The sequence below is a fragment of the Chrysochloris asiatica genome, unplaced genomic scaffold, assembly GCF_000296735.1.
Source record: "Chrysochloris asiatica unplaced genomic scaffold, ChrAsi1.0 scaffold00149, whole genome shotgun sequence".
Lineage (NCBI taxonomy): Eukaryota > Metazoa > Chordata > Mammalia > Afrosoricida > Chrysochloridae > Chrysochloris > Chrysochloris asiatica.
This window is the reverse complement of record NW_006408667.1, coordinates 586149-602968: the sequence shown is the minus strand read 5'-3', so window position 1 is coordinate 602968 and position 16820 is coordinate 586149. Positions and strand designations below refer to the sequence as shown.

The window sequence follows — 16820 nt, the reverse complement described above, 5'->3', positions numbered from 1 at the left end:
TCTGATGGAGCCAGATCAGGACTATAGAGGGGATGCTTTAACATCTCAAAACAAAGTTTCGGCAGTGTGAATAATGTGAGCAGAGGAGTGTAGACGTTCATTGTCTTACAAGATTAGAACACCCTTGGATAGCAGTCCTCTCTGTTTAATCTGAAGTTTAAGCTTCAGCTCTTCAGTGAGCAACTTACTGTAATGATCACTGTTGATTGTTGAACCTTTTACCTGAGAGTGTTCCAATACTGACTGGCCCTTGAGAATCCCAGAAAACTATAAGCATCAATTTTCCAGCTGATGGTTAACTTTTGAACTTTTTCTTGGTGGGTGATTGAGGCTGTTTGCATTCCATGCTCTGCCTTTTGCTCTCAGGTTCATAATGATGAATCCATGTCTCATCACTAGTAACAATTTTTCTAAAGAAATTTACCTTCCTTTGAGTATCGGTCCAAATTTTGTTTGCAGATGTCCAAATGGTTCTGTTTATGCTCTTCTGTGAGTTGTTTCAGTAACCACTTTGCACAAATTTCTTGAAACCCACATCAGTCATGGATTATTTCATAGGCAGAACCATGGCTGATTTGCTGCATAATAAACTGTCACTCGTCTGTTTGATAAAATCACTTCACATGATGCTCAATGTTGTCATTGGACATAGAGGGGCATTTTAATATAGCCAGAATGCGGGTAATTTTAGACTCACCCTCATATGTGTGTACAAAGTCCCCGTTATGTACTTGATGTGTGTTTGCGTATATGTATTTGACATATTTTGTCTTTTTTCCTCATATGTGTGTACAAAGTCCCCGTTATGTACTTGATGTGTGTTTGCGTATATGTATTTGACATATTTTGTCTTTTTTCAGTTTCATGAAGAAAGACAAATGGCCTGGGATCAAAGAGAAGTTGAGCTGGAACGTCAACTAGATATCTTTGACCGTCAGCAAAATGAAATACTAACTGCAGCACAAAAGGCACGAATGATTCTGTAGTTCTGTAGCACGACCTAAGACATTAACTCATAGAAGTATTATCTGAAGTCAGGCATAATTTTAATTGAAGCCTTTTTATATTTAAAAAATAAGTAGAAGTAACCTATATTTTGTTGTAGTTATAAAATTAGTGTTGTTCTTCTCAGTGCCACAACTGCTTTTAAAAAAAAGTCTCTTAATTCCTAACAGTTTGAAGAGGCTACAGGATCAATGCCAGACCCTAGTTTGCCCCTTCCAAATCAACTTGAGATCGCCCTGAGAAAAATTAAGGAGAATGTTCGGATAATCCTAGAAACGCAGGCAACTTGCAAATCATTTGAAGAGGTAATCTCATAAATTTGCATTCTAAGTAGAGTATTACTGGGCATGTTTGTGTAATTTCTAAATACTACATAATAACAAGGGCAGAGCATAGAGTGATAAGTAATATCTGTTGTTAATTCCTGTCTCCTTTTCTTCCCTCCTGTAATGGAGCCTTGGTAGTGCTGTAGGGTAAGCATTTGACTGTTAACCATAAGGTCTGCAGTTCATATCTACCAGTTGTTCTACAGGAAAAGATGAGGCTTTCTGTTCCTGTAAAGATTTACAATCTTGGTAACCTTATATAGAGTCACTGAGTGGAAGTGGCTTGATGGTGGTGGGTTTGGGGTTTCTAATAATACAACTAGAGTCCTTGTGTGGCACTCAGGGTTAATGCACTGGACTGCAAGATTGGTGGTTCAAGCTCACCAGCCACACCTCAGAAACCCTATACAGGGTCACTATGAGTCAGTTATAAGTTGGCACTTAATAACAACAGTATGCAATAAGTAATAGCAGATACGGCTATTTTTAACTCATTAGCCATTCAGTCACTACTTGTCATTTTTGGGCTAATTGATAAGTAATGCTGATCATGAAAGGAAATAAAAAGGCCGTTTGGTTGAACAATATAGGTGACCTCCTGTATGATCAAGAATGGATTCTTTTTATTCTTGTTTGCTTTATATTTTGAAGTTCATGTTGTGCACTACACTCAAGATCAATTTTGAGGTCATTCATTTTTGTGGGCAGTAAAAGGGTTTGAAGGTAAATTACAAATTACTTACCAGTTTAACCTAGGTCTTGAAATTGCTTACAAGGTGATCAAATCAAACCTATCTTCTCTATTTGGAAAGTATCATAAATTGAGTATGCTCTTCATTGTACTTTCCATCAAACTATATTAACCGTAAAGGTATTTTAAAATAATTTTGCAAGTAAAATTGTATTCTTAAAATTAATTAAAGAAACTAAGATTTTCTTCAGTAATTATTGGTTACTTATGTGAGTTGTCAATGAGCTACTTAATTTAAAATATCTGCCTTAATCCTACTGAAGAGTAAACAGCCTTTCTCTGTTTTGTTTTCATGTAAACTGCAAATGTTATCATAAGGATTTGTTGGCTCTGGCCACTAATGTATCAATTGCTATACTCAGCGGACTTTTATGGGTTAGTTTTCAAGTGATCTGAGAGCCAGTGGACCTAAGGAAAAGGAATGATTTATTAAATCTCCTTTCTAAATCTAGCCACACATTTCTAGTTCTAAAACCACAGAGTGCCTTAATTAAATTTCATCTTTATCTTAAGGACATTTCTAAGCTGTGATATTCCTATTACCAAGTAAAGTATACATGCAAATTAGTCTAAGTGTGGTGTTACACAGAAATATAATAAATGTAACCTTATTTAATATTGGATGAGTATTAGAAGTATGATGTAAATAATAAATTGAAAACTTGTGACTTTGCTTCAAATCAATGTCATTAAAATTCAGATCAAGTATTTTTAAAGAAAAAAAATATATACTTTAATAATAGTAATTTGATCTTTACAGAAGCTAAAAGAAAAAGAGTCTGCTTTGTGTTTAGCAGAGCAAAATATCCTTTCAAGAGACAAAGTAATCAATGAATTGAGACTTCGATTGCCTGCCACTACAGAACGAGAAAAGCTTACTGCTGAGCTAGGCAGAAAAGAGATGGAAGCACAGTCTCATCACACAATACAAATTGCTCATCAAACCATTGCAAACATGCAAGCAAGGTTAAATCAAAAGGAGGAAGTATTAAAGAAGTATCAGCATCTCCTAGAAAAAGCCAGAGAGGTATTTGATTACGTTATGTTATGCTGCTTATTTATTGCCATTTGTTTTAGTTAAGGGCCAACTATTACACTGCCCTGAAATGGTAGTTTATGTCATGCTTTCAAATGATTCTATTTAGGAATTGTTACTTTTGCATGATTAGATTGTAGATTTTCCATTAAAACTGACAGTTTTTATATGTGCCTCTTTCCTTTAAGGACTAAATCAGAAATAGCTGCAAGGGTGAGACCCTACGTATGATTTTGGAAAGTAACAATTAAGTTTGTGGGTTTGAGGATTGAGATAGTAAGTTAAAATGAACTCTTGTCATACTGCTGGTTGTCAGCAGAAATATTTGCTGGAACTTTTCAGGGGTAGAGATGGAATTTAGCATTTAAAACTTTTTCTAATTAACTCAAGTTAAAAAGTGATTGGTGTATATTATTCTGACATTAAGAATAAATTAGGATCTAAAGCTAAACTTAGAAACTTGAATATGTACAAGAGAGATTCACGGGAGTCTAAATGTAGATAGAGAGATACTATATTGTACTTTTCCAATCTCATTTTAAAGATTAAAGATAAGGAAATATATAAGATCTTTTAAATGTTAACTCATTTGACTTGTGGTTTAAGATATAACTTTGATTTGTTGTAAAACAGGAACAAAGAGAAATTGTTAAGAAACATGAGGAAGACCTTCATATACTTCATCATAAATTAGAACTACAGGCTGATGATTCACTAAGTAAATTCAAACAAACAGCTTGGGTAAGGTCTAAGAACTTTGTTCTGTTTTTTATTGAAATTTTTAAAAAACATTTTATTGTGTTTTAGGTAAAAGTTTATTTAGAAAGTTAGTTTCCCATTCAGCAATATATTCTTTAAATTGATATTTTCCATTACAGATTTCAATGGAAATTAAACAAAAATGTTAATTTAAAATATGCTATTGTCCAATTCCAGAACAAATTAGAGGGGTTTCACTTGATCAGTGGCAATGGTTGCTATCCCTGCAATGTGTTGGTATGCTCCTACTTTCACCCTGCCTTTCTGTTTCCATCCTCCAATTTCCCTGCCTCTCATTGCTGTCTCATCTTTGTTTTTGGCAAATGCTATCCATTTGGTCTATTTTAGTTGATTGTTCTCTGATTCCTCACAGATACACTCTTTGACTTTTAGGCAAATCTATCATTTGGCTGAAAGTTTCATTTCTAATCTAAGGGAGTATCTTGGATATTCCTACAGTCTCTGTAATCTTTCTTAATTTTGGGGACATATGGAGTCCTGGTGTGGTGCTGTGGGCTAACGCATCAGACTGCAAAGTCATTTGAACTGCAAGGTTCGTGGTTCAAGCTCACTAGCTGCTCCTTGGAAACCTTATACAGGGTTGCTATGGGCCAGAATCGACTCGATGGCACTTAATAATAACAACAATGTAAAATTTAGCTCTTTTTATTTTATTCACACTAAAAGTCACTCTACTATTTTTTACCACAATAATCTGAAATCATAGCTTTAATTATTCCTTTCCTTATGCCCTAGTCCGTCATTAGCTCATTATTGTCTGCAGAATTATTTTGAGACATCATAGCAGTGTACTCAAAGCTTTTGACCTGACCTCAATCTTTATTTTCAAGTTCTACATCCTTGTGTGGCATGTGGGCTAATGCACTAGACTGCATAGGTAGTTTGATCCGCAAGGTTGGCAGTTCAAGCTCACCAACCACTCCTCGAAAACCCTATACAGGGTCGCTATGGGTTGGACTTGACTCTGTGGCACTTAACACCAACAACTATATTTTAATCACTTGAGGAGCCAAATTAAAATATACATACAGTAAGTATGAATGGTATTGAGTCCTACATATCCATGGCTAACATATTCTTATTTCATAGGATTTAATGAAACATCCTCCTACTTCAGTTCCCACCAATAAGCATTTTATTCGTCTGGCTGAGATGGAACAAACAGTAGCAGAACAGGATGACTCTCTCGCCTCACTTTTGATCAAACTGAAGAAAGTATCGCAAGATTTAGAGAATCAAAAAGAAATCACTGCACTAAAAATCAAGGAATTTGAAAATATCAAATTAAAGTAAGTCTAAGAAGTGTATTGTTATAGAAATAGACATATAGTAATGATGATATAATAAAGATACATGTGTTTGCTTTGCCAGACACTAGTCTAAGCACTTTATGTTTATTGCCTCTTCGTATCCTCATAACAACTTGTAACATAAGTTATTATTTTCCTCATTACTCAGATATGAAACTCAGCCCCCAAAAGACTAAATGGTTTGTTCAGCAGGAGGTGGGAGAACCACATTTGAATCTAGTCAATTTGCTGGAAGAAGAGACAAATTTTTGTCTTGAATCTGGTTCTTAACCATTTTGAGTTTCAGTTTCCTCATATATAAAGTGGAAATAACAATACTTTCCCTGGTTCTAGGAGGGTGGACAGGTGAAAACTAAATTGTTCTGCCGATGTATACAATTTGAAAATTATAAAGTAACATATAAATATAAAATGTTTGTTTATTTGTATAACTCATACAACTAAAATAGCGAAGCATAAGAAACTCAGTAAATATTCATTAGTGAAAACTTAGCTATTTTTTTTTTTTTTGCTATTTACCTAATCACTGTTGAATGTTCAACAGCATTTATTATACTAGAGATTCTAAATGTCTCTCAACCCAAGCTCATTTTTAAATCATTTCTTAATCATTCTAGAACTATCTGGAGTACTCATGTGGCACTGCAGGATAATGCACTGCAGCGCAAGGTTGGTTTGAACGAGAGATCAGTGGTTCAAATTCAATAGTCACTCCTTGGAACCCATTACAGGGTCACTATGAGTCATAACCAACTCTATGGCAACTAAAAACAACAGCAACAGAACTATTTGGGCCTCAGTTTATCAGAAAAATGATGTAGTTCAACTACTTAACCTAGATATCCATCCCAACACTGAAAAACCGTATTACTCCTTTGATTCTTTACTCATTTTCAAGATGGTTCTGACAAAAGTATCACAATTTTTGCCTTATAATTTAGCCCCTGAAATAAAACTGCTTTGGGAGTAGCATGTTATGGTTTATCTTTTTTCTCTTCTATATTAAGTTTCTTTCATGAGCTCCTGTTTTTGGTATATTAGGTTTCCTGTCATGTTTTTGGATATGAATTTACTTGCACTTTTTAATCTAATTCCTAGCTGTATAAAGTAATCATCTTTTGAAATTATAAATACTACTTTTTACCCTATGAAATACTTAACGTGGTTTTTTAAAATAACTTACTATGCTATTTAACCCTTAAAATTATATTATTATTCTCTGTAATCACATTGATGTACGTAATTTAATGTATTTTAGGAGACTGATTATTTTCTCATTCTAATGATTATTTAAAGTTAGTCTTCAGTTTTTAGTTTAAATAACAAGCCCACAAAGTTTAACATTTGTGCATAACTTAACACAGTTTTTTCCTTATTAGTCAATGTTTATTAATTTGAATCTTCATATTGATGATTGTCTTGATCTACTGTCTAGATGTAGTTCACATTATCAGTCTTAAAAATGCCCAATAGGCAGTGTGACTAATTGAATAAATATTTATAGTATCCATTACTTTCTCATTTTCTCTCTATTAATATTAACATAGTAATATTGACTTTGGAATCATAAATTTATAATACATGTGATTTCTGTGAAAGTTTATGTTCTGTCTTTACAATATGTTAATATAGAGTAATGATTCTTGACTAGGGGTAATTTTTGCCTCCAAGGAGACAATTGACAATGTCTGGAAACTCTTTTCATTGTCCTGAACACAGGAGATCAAGCATACAGACCCTGAAGCCAGTGTACCTGGGCTCAAATCCCATCCCTTATTATATGATCTTAATCAAATTACTTAATCTCTCTATTCTTCAGTTTCCTCATCTTAAAATATGGCTAATGACAATGATACCCAACTCATAGAACTGCTATAAAGATGTAATAAGTAAATATAAGGCCACAAGCAAATAAGTAAATATTTACCTGGCATATAAGAAATGCCATGTCATTGCTTGCTAAATGGACAGTAAAGTTTTAGAGTCCTGGTCTGGTGCTTTAGACTAAGCAATGGACTTTTATCCACAAGGTCGACAGTTCAAACCCACCTGCCGACACTTGAAAATGTTATACAGGGTTGCTATAAGTAGGAACTGACTAAACAACACTTTGACAACAACAGCAACACTGGAACCTAGTGGATAAAGACTAGGGATGCTGTAATATATCCTAAAATGCATAGGACAGCTTCTAACAAGAAAGAATTATTTTTGTCAGAAATGTTGGTAATGCCATGGTTGAGACACCTTTATGGAGATGAAGAAGTAACATCCTACTGGAACAATACTACTTACAATGCAATTTTGTTCATTCTCTGTAGTGTTTCATTAGCACCACAGTGTAACACACAATGCATTTGTCAAAAATATTAGACAAACAAAAACTAGGAGAAAAAGAATCTATTTTATGCTAAGCTTAAGAGAAGTAGAATAAAAACTTGTTCTGTTTTTTGTGGGGGGGATTTGATGTCTACAGGAAGATTTAGGCTGTAAGGATACTTAGGACTGAATATTTGTTCTTTGTAAAATTTTTATCCGTCAAAAAAGATTGAACTAACCATTTGATACATTTGTTTACTTGTATTAGACTCCAAGAAAACCATGCAGATGAAGTCAAAAAAGTGAAAGCAGAACTAGAAGATTTAAGGTGTCAGCTGGCCCAATCACAAAAGGAGTCACAGAGTTTAAAGTCTGAAATTCAGGTTCAAAAGGAAGCAAATTCTAGAGCTCCCACAACTACAATGAGAAATCTTGTAGAACGACTGAAGGGTCAGTTAGCCTTGAAAGAGAAGCAACAGAAAGTAAGTAACAGACAAATATATTTGATATAACTGTGGTAGATTTCTTTTATAAGGGGCCCTGGTGGTGCAGTGCTTTAACTCTGGCTGCTAACTAGAAGGTTGGCAGTTCAAACCCACAAGTAGCTCTGTGAGAGAAAAGACGTGTTGATGTGTGCCCATAAATGTTACAGTCTAAGGAACCCTGTGGAGCATTTCTGTTCTGCCCTATAGGGCAGCTATGAGTTCGCATTGATTTGAGGTCATACAACAATAACTTTTAAATAATATTTGTAAGTTTGTAAAAGATAGCAATAATGTGAGTTTTTTAAAAAAAATGCTATTAAACAGGCTCTTTCCAGATAATACAGTATTATTTATTGATTGTTTTTTATAAATTCACATGTAGTCCAGTTGATGTTTTCGTGTGTTTGTCCTTCATCTGATTTGTGGGTTATCTGTAGCAAATGCAGAGAAGTCTTAATTGTGTTGTTTTCTCCCCCTTTCTACTGGGATTTTAAACTGTAATTAACTGGTGATATACTATGTTGAAAATTTGGGGAATTAAGAAGGTATTACGTTAGTGGTTAAGGAGCCCTAGTAGCATAGTGATTTCATCTTGGGCTCTAACTGCAAGGTTAGCAGTTTGAATCTACCAGCAGCTCTGCAGGAGAAAGAGTAGGGTTTCTGCTCCCCTAAAGATTTACTACCTCAGAAACCCCATAAAGGCTTTTTGAGAGTCGGAACCAACTCAATGGTACACTACCACCACCACTACCACAGTGGTGGTGAAGAATTGAAGAATTCATGCCTACTGTGCAGAATAATGGAGTCCTGGTGTGGTGCTGTGGGTTAATGCGCCGGACTGCAGAGCTGTTTGAACTGCAAGGTCAGTGGCTCAAGCTCACCAGTCGCTCCTTGGAAACCCTATACAAGGTTGCTGTGGGTCGGAACCGACTTGGTGGCACTTAGCAACAACAATCCAGAAAAGACAGATTCAGTTCCTGGTCAGTGCACTTCATATGCAGCTTCCACCTGTTTGTCAGTGGAGTCTTGCAAGTTAAATTCCCAGACTAAGACAGATCAGGAACAAAAGCTTGTCAATCTACTTCTGAAAATCAGCCACTGAAAACCAAATAGATCACAGTGGTCTATCCAGTCTGTAAATGATCATGGGGATGAAACAGAATTAGCAAACATTTTATTCTGCTGTGTATTAGGTGGTCATGTGTTGGAGCCGATTCTAAGGCACCTGACTACAAGAGAAAGAATAAAGAAATGAGTCAGAGATGGTCCTGAAGAAAGTAACCAGTGGTGATCTAATTTATATTATAAGAGTTCTTCATTGATGTCAACCTTACATGCTCAAATTATTTTAGAAGGTGCTTTTTTACATATTATTTTATGAAATTAATGACAAATTGTATGCCTTCTGAATCCTGTAACTTTTCTTGATTACTCAAATGGAAGGATTTATGTAAACATCTGAAGTTGAATATTTGACAATTTTTTATGTAATCCTGGATTCTCAAAATAATTATTGTCAAGATTTTGAATTCTCACAGGCAATCTGGAAAAAATCAACCTTAATTATTAAAAGAAATTTAGTTGACAATACTGGATTATTAATTTTATAATTAGTTTAATTAAACAATGTAGCTAAGGAAATAGTCTAAAGTATAAAGCTTACTTATTTTTGTATTGTACAGTCCTCATAAAATAGCAATTTTTCAAAAAAAAATTTTTTTCTAAAAACATAAATGTTGCAATTTTTAGGCACTTAGTCGAGCACTTTTAGAACTTCGGACAGAGATGACAGTAGCAGCTGAAGAACGTATTCTTTCGGCAACTTCTCAGAAAGAGGCAAATCTCAACGTCCAACAAATTGTTGATCGACATACTAGAGATCTCAAGGTAAACACCAATACACATATTAATATAACATGCAGTTGCTGATCATTCCATTTTGTAGAGAATTCATTTTGTATATTGTAATTTTGACAGTGGATAAGAAATTTAATCTGACGTGTTATTGGTGGATAAAAGTATACACATATACATGAAAAATAAATATCTTTAGGACACTCATATACTTACCATTATATTGATACCATGATCGTATTATTAAGTATTATTAGGAACAGTTAGACCTGTGTAAAATTACTTTTAAGAAACATTGCATTGGGAATTTTAACTTCTACAGCTATACCTTGAAGATACTGCAAGTTTGGTCCAGTGAATATCGCAGTAAAACAAGCCACGTAAAAATTTTCGTGTCCCAGTACATATAAAAGTTATGTTTATAATTCACTGTAGTCTATTAAGTTTGTAATAGTAATTTAAAAAGTTGAAAATATTGTGAGACTTACCAAAATGTGACACAGAGACATAAAGTGAGCATATGCTGGTGAAAATGTGGTACCGATAGAGTTAACACGGAGCAGCCACAGACCTTCAGTTTGTAAGAAAATGAAAATACAAGGCAATCTCTATGAAACAAAATCAAGCCAAGGGTGTAATAAAGGAGTATGCTTGTGTATTATTAAATAGATGTGTGGGGGTTCCTGCCCTCCGCGGGGGTCGTGGGACATGAGCGAATACGCGGAATCATCGGGTGAAGAAATGAATACAATTCGAGAGGCTTTTCAACTTGCTGTGCTGTCCGGCTATGCTCTCCAGCTTCTGCCCTTGCTTCTGCTTCCTGTTCTCTGCTGTCTGTCCTCTGCCTTCTCCCTCCTGCTCTCTGCCAGTTCCTTCTGCCTCTACTGCCTTCTGCCTTCTTCTGCCTCTACTCCTACTCTCCGTTTCTGCTCTTTCTCTCCATTCTCTGCCAGTTCCTTCTGCCTCTGCTTTCCTCTTTCTCTGTTCTCTCCCAGTTCCTTCTGCCAGCCCCTTCTGCTTTCTGATAGTTCTGCCAGCCCAGCTCAGCAAGTCTTTATTTTTTATACTTAAAATTACACAGTACATGCATTGACACTTTTATCATTTCTTGAATTATTACACAGTTAGTCACAACATTCTTGCACCTGGTCCTTAGACAACCTTAACAAGAATACTCTGTGATGTTCAGACTGACCTTCATGTTCTTTCCCAGTATGAGATAAAACTGTTTCTTCTTGTTTCTACTAAAGGATTATAAACTTTCTATCCTACATAATGTGCTATTATTTTCATAAAAAAGGTATTCATTAAATCACTTGGAAGCTATGTGGCATAAAGCCCAACCTGGCTACCTGCTGCAAGAAGTTTAGATTATTAAGTCAAAACTATCCTTCACTTAAGTTCATTATTGTCTACTTGTTTACACAGGTGTCTGTATGTAGGGGTTTGTGAGTTCTAGCTAGTGACTGAATGTGGTGAGGCCTATGGGGGTAGGTTAGCTTGACTCTAATATGCTATTTGCTTTTGTGGCCTCACAAATGCAGTTACTTAGGTTTTCTAATGAAAGGGAGTAATTTACACCATTTCTCTTTGTATTCAATCCACCAAGGCTGAAAGCAATTGCTGCTAAGCTAGTTTTTTCCTAAGGTTTGTAGAACTCATAGTGAAAAGCTGTGAATGTTGCCAAATTATATATTTTTATAAGTAAAATTAAGATTACTCTATAGAGAAGGTAGAAAGCAACTTCTGAGAGCTATGTGTTTTGCCAGACCACTCCACAATTTACCAGAACTGTGTCAAGCGGCAAATCGAAGCTGTCCTCTACCCTCATCAGCCCCCAGCATAGATGTGTAGATTTATTTCCTTTTCCCTTGTGAGAATTGTGTATGTAAGTTTTTCAAGTCCATAATTTGAATTATTTGACTTTCCATTTTTTCTCCCTGAAATAGTTTATGAAAATCATGTAGTCCTTGAAACATTTTATCTCTATTACCATCTGCCTATGAAGCCTTTCTAAATATTTCTTTTTTTACAACGTATTTTTTATCTCATCATTAAATTTGGTGTTTTAAACTTTTTTCCCCCAAAATGTATATATTTCATTATTATTTTCAAAAATTTTAAAATGAAGTTTTATATTGCATTTTCTGAATAAAATGAAAAAAAATCTACTTTATTATGTTTTATTTTGATATACTCATTACTCTCAATTGTTTTACGTGTATGTGTTCTTTGCCACTACTAAATTAGAAATATTTTGAAACGTAAGGACAGGATTTCCTCAAAATTGTTATGCTTTCTGTGAGTCATGCCAGCGCTCATCTGTCAGTTTGTCCCACTGTGGTGGTTTGCATGTTGCTCTGATGCTAGTAGTTTTGCTACCAGTATTTTGAATAGGGTCATCCATGGTAGACAGGTTTTACCTGAACTTCCAGTTTTACACAGTTTCAGAAGAAGGAGAAGCAAAGTACTTCAGAATGTTTAGCCACTGAAAACCTTATAAATAGTTGTGAAACACTGTGAGATAGCACCAGAATATTAAATGTTGAAACATGATGAAGAGCACCACAATAGTTTCAGATATAGTAGCTGAAGAGGAGGCCTTAAGGTTGGAAGGCACGCAAAATATGACTGGGGAAGAGCTACCACCTCAAAGTGGAGTTTGCCATGATGGTACAAATGGTGTAAAGCTTTCAGGACCTTCATTTGCTGATGGATTACAACTCAAAATGAGTAGAAACAGCTACAAACATCCATAAATAATTGGAACATGGAATGTATGAATCTAGGAAAATTGCAAGTTGACAAAAATTAAAAGGAACTCATTAACATGGATAACATAGGCATTAGTAAGCTGAAATGGACTCACATTGGCCATTTTGAATCTTACAATCACATGGTTTACTATGCTGAGAATGACAGATTGAAAAGGAATGCTGTTGCATTCATCATCAAAAAAGGGTATTTCAAGATTTGTCTTTGAGTATAATTCTGTCTGTGACAGGATAATATCCATATGCCTATAGGAAAGACCAATGAATGTGACTATTATTCATATTTATGCACCAACCCCTAAAGCCAATGATGATGAAATTGAAGAATTCTGCCAGCTTCTCCAGTTTGTAATTGATCAAACATGCAATCAGGATGTATTGATAACTAATGGCAATTGGAATACAAAGGTTGGAAACGAAGAGGCAGGATTAGTTGTTGGAAAATATGGACTTGGTGATAGAAATGATGCTGGGGATCACATGATAGAATTTTGCAAGACCAGTGATTTTTCCAAAACCTGTCAGTTTGTCATACTGTGGTGGCTTATGGATTGCTGTGATTCTAGAAGCCATGGGTATTTTAAATACCAGCAGGGTCAACCACAGTGGACAGGTTTCAAATGAGCTTCCACACAAAGACAGACTAGGAAGAAGGAGTGATGAACTACTTCCAAATATTTAGTCACTGAAAACTTTATGAATCGCAGAGAAACAATGCCAAATGTAGTGCCAGAAAATGAGCCCCTCAGCCTGGAAAGCACTCAAAATTTGACTGGGGAAGAGCTGCCTCCTCAAAGTAGAGTTGACTATGATGACACGAATGGAGTAAAGCCCTTGGAATTAAGGCCCTCGGGACCTTCTTTTGCTTATGTGGTTCAACTCAAAATATAGACAAAGTGCTGTAAACATCCATTGATAATCAGAAGATGCAATGTACGAAGTGTGAATCTAGGAAAATTGGAAATTGTCAAAAATGAAATTGAATGCATAAACACCAGTATCTTAGGCATCAGTGAGCAGAAATGGACTGAAATTGGTCATTTTGAATCTGACAAACACATGGTTTACTATGCTGGAAATGACAAATTAAAGAGGAATGGTGTAGCATTCACCGTCAAAAAGAACTTACCAAGATCAGTTAGGAGGCCCAACGCTGTCTGTGACAGGATAATATCTATAAGCTTACAGAAAGACCAGTTAATACCACTATTATTCAAATTTACACACCAACCACTAAAGCCAGTGAGGATATAATAGAAGAATTCTACCAACTTCTTCAATCTGAAATTGATTGAACATGCAAGCAAGATGTATTGCTCATTACTGGTGATTGGAATGCAAAATTGGGAACAAAGAGGAAGGATCAGTAGTTGGAAAATATGGCCTTGGTGATAGAAATGATGCTGGAGATCGCATGATAGAATTCTGCAAAACCAATGATTTGTTCCTTTCAAATACCTTCTTTTGACAGCATAACAGACAATTATAAATATGGACCTCACCAGATGGAACACACAGAAATCAAATTGACTAAATCTGTAGAAAGGGACGGTGGAAAAGCTCCATATCATCAGTGAAAATAAGGCCAAGGGCAGACTATGGAACAGACCATCAGTTGCTCATATGCAAATTCAAACTGAAGCTGAAAAATATGAAAACAAGTCCCCAAAAGCCAAAATATGACCTTGAATATATCCGACCTGAAGTTAGAGATCATCTGAAGAGCAGATTTGATACATTGAACACTAAAGACTGAAGACCAGAAGAGTTGTGGGATGACATCAAGAAAATCTTACAGGAAGAAAGCAAAAAGTCCTTAAGAAGCCAAGAAAGAAGGAAAAGTTCAAAATGGATGTCAGAAGAGACACTGAAACTTGCTCTCCAGCATGGAGATGATAAATCAAATGGAAGAAACGAGGAGGTACAAGAGCTGAAAAGAAAATTTCAAAATTCAGCTAGAGAAGACAAAGTCAAATATTACAAAGAAATGTGTAAAGATCTGGAGTTAGAAAACCAAAAGGGAAGAACACACTCAGCATTTCTCAAGCTGGAGGAACTGAAGAAAAAATTCAAACCTCAACTTTCATTGTTAAAGCATTCTCTGGTCAAATTATTGAATGATGCAGAAAGTATCACAAGAAGATGGAAGGAATACCCATAGTCACTGTACAAAAAGGAAATAGTTGATGTTCAACTGTTTCAAGAGGTAGCATATGATCAAGAGCCAATGATACTGAAGGAAGAAGTCTAAAGTGCATTGAAGACACGAAGAATTGATGGAATAAAAATTGAAATCTTTCAGCAAACTGAGGTGGCACAGGAGGCACTCGTCTATGCCAAGAAATTTGGAAGACAACTATTTGGCCAAGTGACTGGAGGAGATCCATGTTTGTGCCCGTTCCAAAGAGAGATGACCTAACGGAATGTGGAAATCATCAGACAATGTCTTTGATATACCATGTGAGTAAAGTTTTACTATAGGTAATACAGAAACGGCTGCAAGCATACATTGACAGAGAACTTCCAGAGGTTCAAATCGGATTCAGAAGAGGACATGGAACAAGAGATATTATTGCTGATGTCTGATGGATGTTGGTTGGAAGCACAGAATGCAAGAAAGATGTTTACCTGTGCTTTATTGACTTTGCAGAGGTTTTAGATTGTGTAGATCATGACAAGCTATAGACAACATTGTGAAATATGAGTCTTCCGGAACACTTAATTGTGCTCATGAGGAATCTGTACATGGACTAAGAGGCAATTGTTCGTACAGAACGTGGAAACACTGAATGGTTTAAATGAAGAAAGATGTGCTTCAAGGTTGTGTTCTTTCACCATACTTATTAACAAGCTGCAATATGCAGATGATATAAACTTGCTTGCTGAAAGTGAAGAGGATTTAAATACTGATGAAGATCAAAGATCACAGCCTTCGGTATGGATTGCATCTCAAAGTAAAGAGAACAAAAATCCTCACCACTAGACCAATAAACCACATTCTCATCAAGGGAGAAAAGATTGTAACTGTCAAGGACTTCATTCTTTTTGGATCAACCATCAACACTCATGGAAGCAGCAGCCAAGAAATCAAAAGAGTTATTGCATTAGGCAAATCTGTTGCACAAGACCTTTTTAAAATTTTGAAGAGCAAAGATGTCAGCTTGAGAACTGTGGTGTACCTGACCAAGTCATTGTATTTTATTAACCTCATATGCATGCAAAAGCTGAACAGTGAATAAGGAAGACCATAGAAGAATTGATGCTTTTGATTTATGGTGTTGGAGGACAATATTTAAAGTACCATGGGCTGCCAAAAGAACCAACAGATCTGTGTTGGAAGAAGTGCAGCCAGCGTGCTCCTTGGAGCCCAGGATGGCCAAATTTCGTGTCTCATACTTCAGACATATTGTCAGGAGGGACCATTTGCTGGAGAAGGATATCATGTTTGGTAAGGTGGAGGGTCAGAAAAAAAGAGGAAACCCGCATCAAGATGGGTTGGCAAAGTGGCAGCATCAATGGGCTCAAGTGTGGCAACAATTGTGAGGTTAGCCCAGGACCAGGCAGTGTTTCATTCTGTTGTGCATAACATCGCTATGAGTCGGCACCAACTCAATGGCACATAACAACAGCAACAGCAACAATGATTTTTTTCATTGCAGTTACCTTTTTTGAACAACATAAAAGACAATTATACACATGGAACTCACCAGATGGAGTACATGTAAATCACATTGACTATATCTGTGGAAAGCAACTGTGAAAACTCCATATCATTAGCCAAAACAAGGACGGGGCAGAATGTGGAAACAGACCATCAATAGCTAATATGCAAGGTCAGGCTGATGCTGACGAAAATTCAAACAAGACTATAAGAAATCCCACCTGAGTTTAGATGCCATCAGAAGAAGAGATTTGATGCCTTAGGCACTAATGATTGAATACAGAAGAGTGTGGAATGGGGTCAAGAGCAAACAAAAGAAAGCATAAGGTCATTAAAAAGACAAGAAAGAATGAAAGAAAAGACCAAAATGGATGTCAGAAGAGACTCTGAAACTTTTTCTCCAGCATAGAGATGCAAAGGAAATGAAACAAATGAGGAGGTAAAAAAGCTGAACACAAAATTTCAGAGGGCAGTTTGAGAAGACTAAGTGATATATTGTAATGAAATGTGCAAACATCT

The 16820-nt window shown here is 35.8% G+C and overlaps 1 protein-coding gene across 1 annotated transcript in view; it reads left to right on the top strand.

Annotated features, from left to right (window-relative positions):
* The window catches only part of CEP290 (centrosomal protein 290kDa), a 185412-nt gene that overhangs the window by 80596 nt on the left and 87996 nt on the right, over positions 1–16820 (top strand). The window contains exons 32-38 of the mRNA XM_006870704.1: positions 861–968; positions 1176–1310; positions 2843–3109; positions 3752–3859; positions 4988–5187; positions 7796–8009; positions 9762–9899. Coding sequence (XP_006870766.1) covers positions 861–968; positions 1176–1310; positions 2843–3109; positions 3752–3859; positions 4988–5187; positions 7796–8009; positions 9762–9899 — 1170 coding nt within the window. The remainder of the gene's footprint in view (positions 1–860; positions 969–1175; positions 1311–2842; positions 3110–3751; positions 3860–4987; positions 5188–7795; positions 8010–9761; positions 9900–16820) is intronic.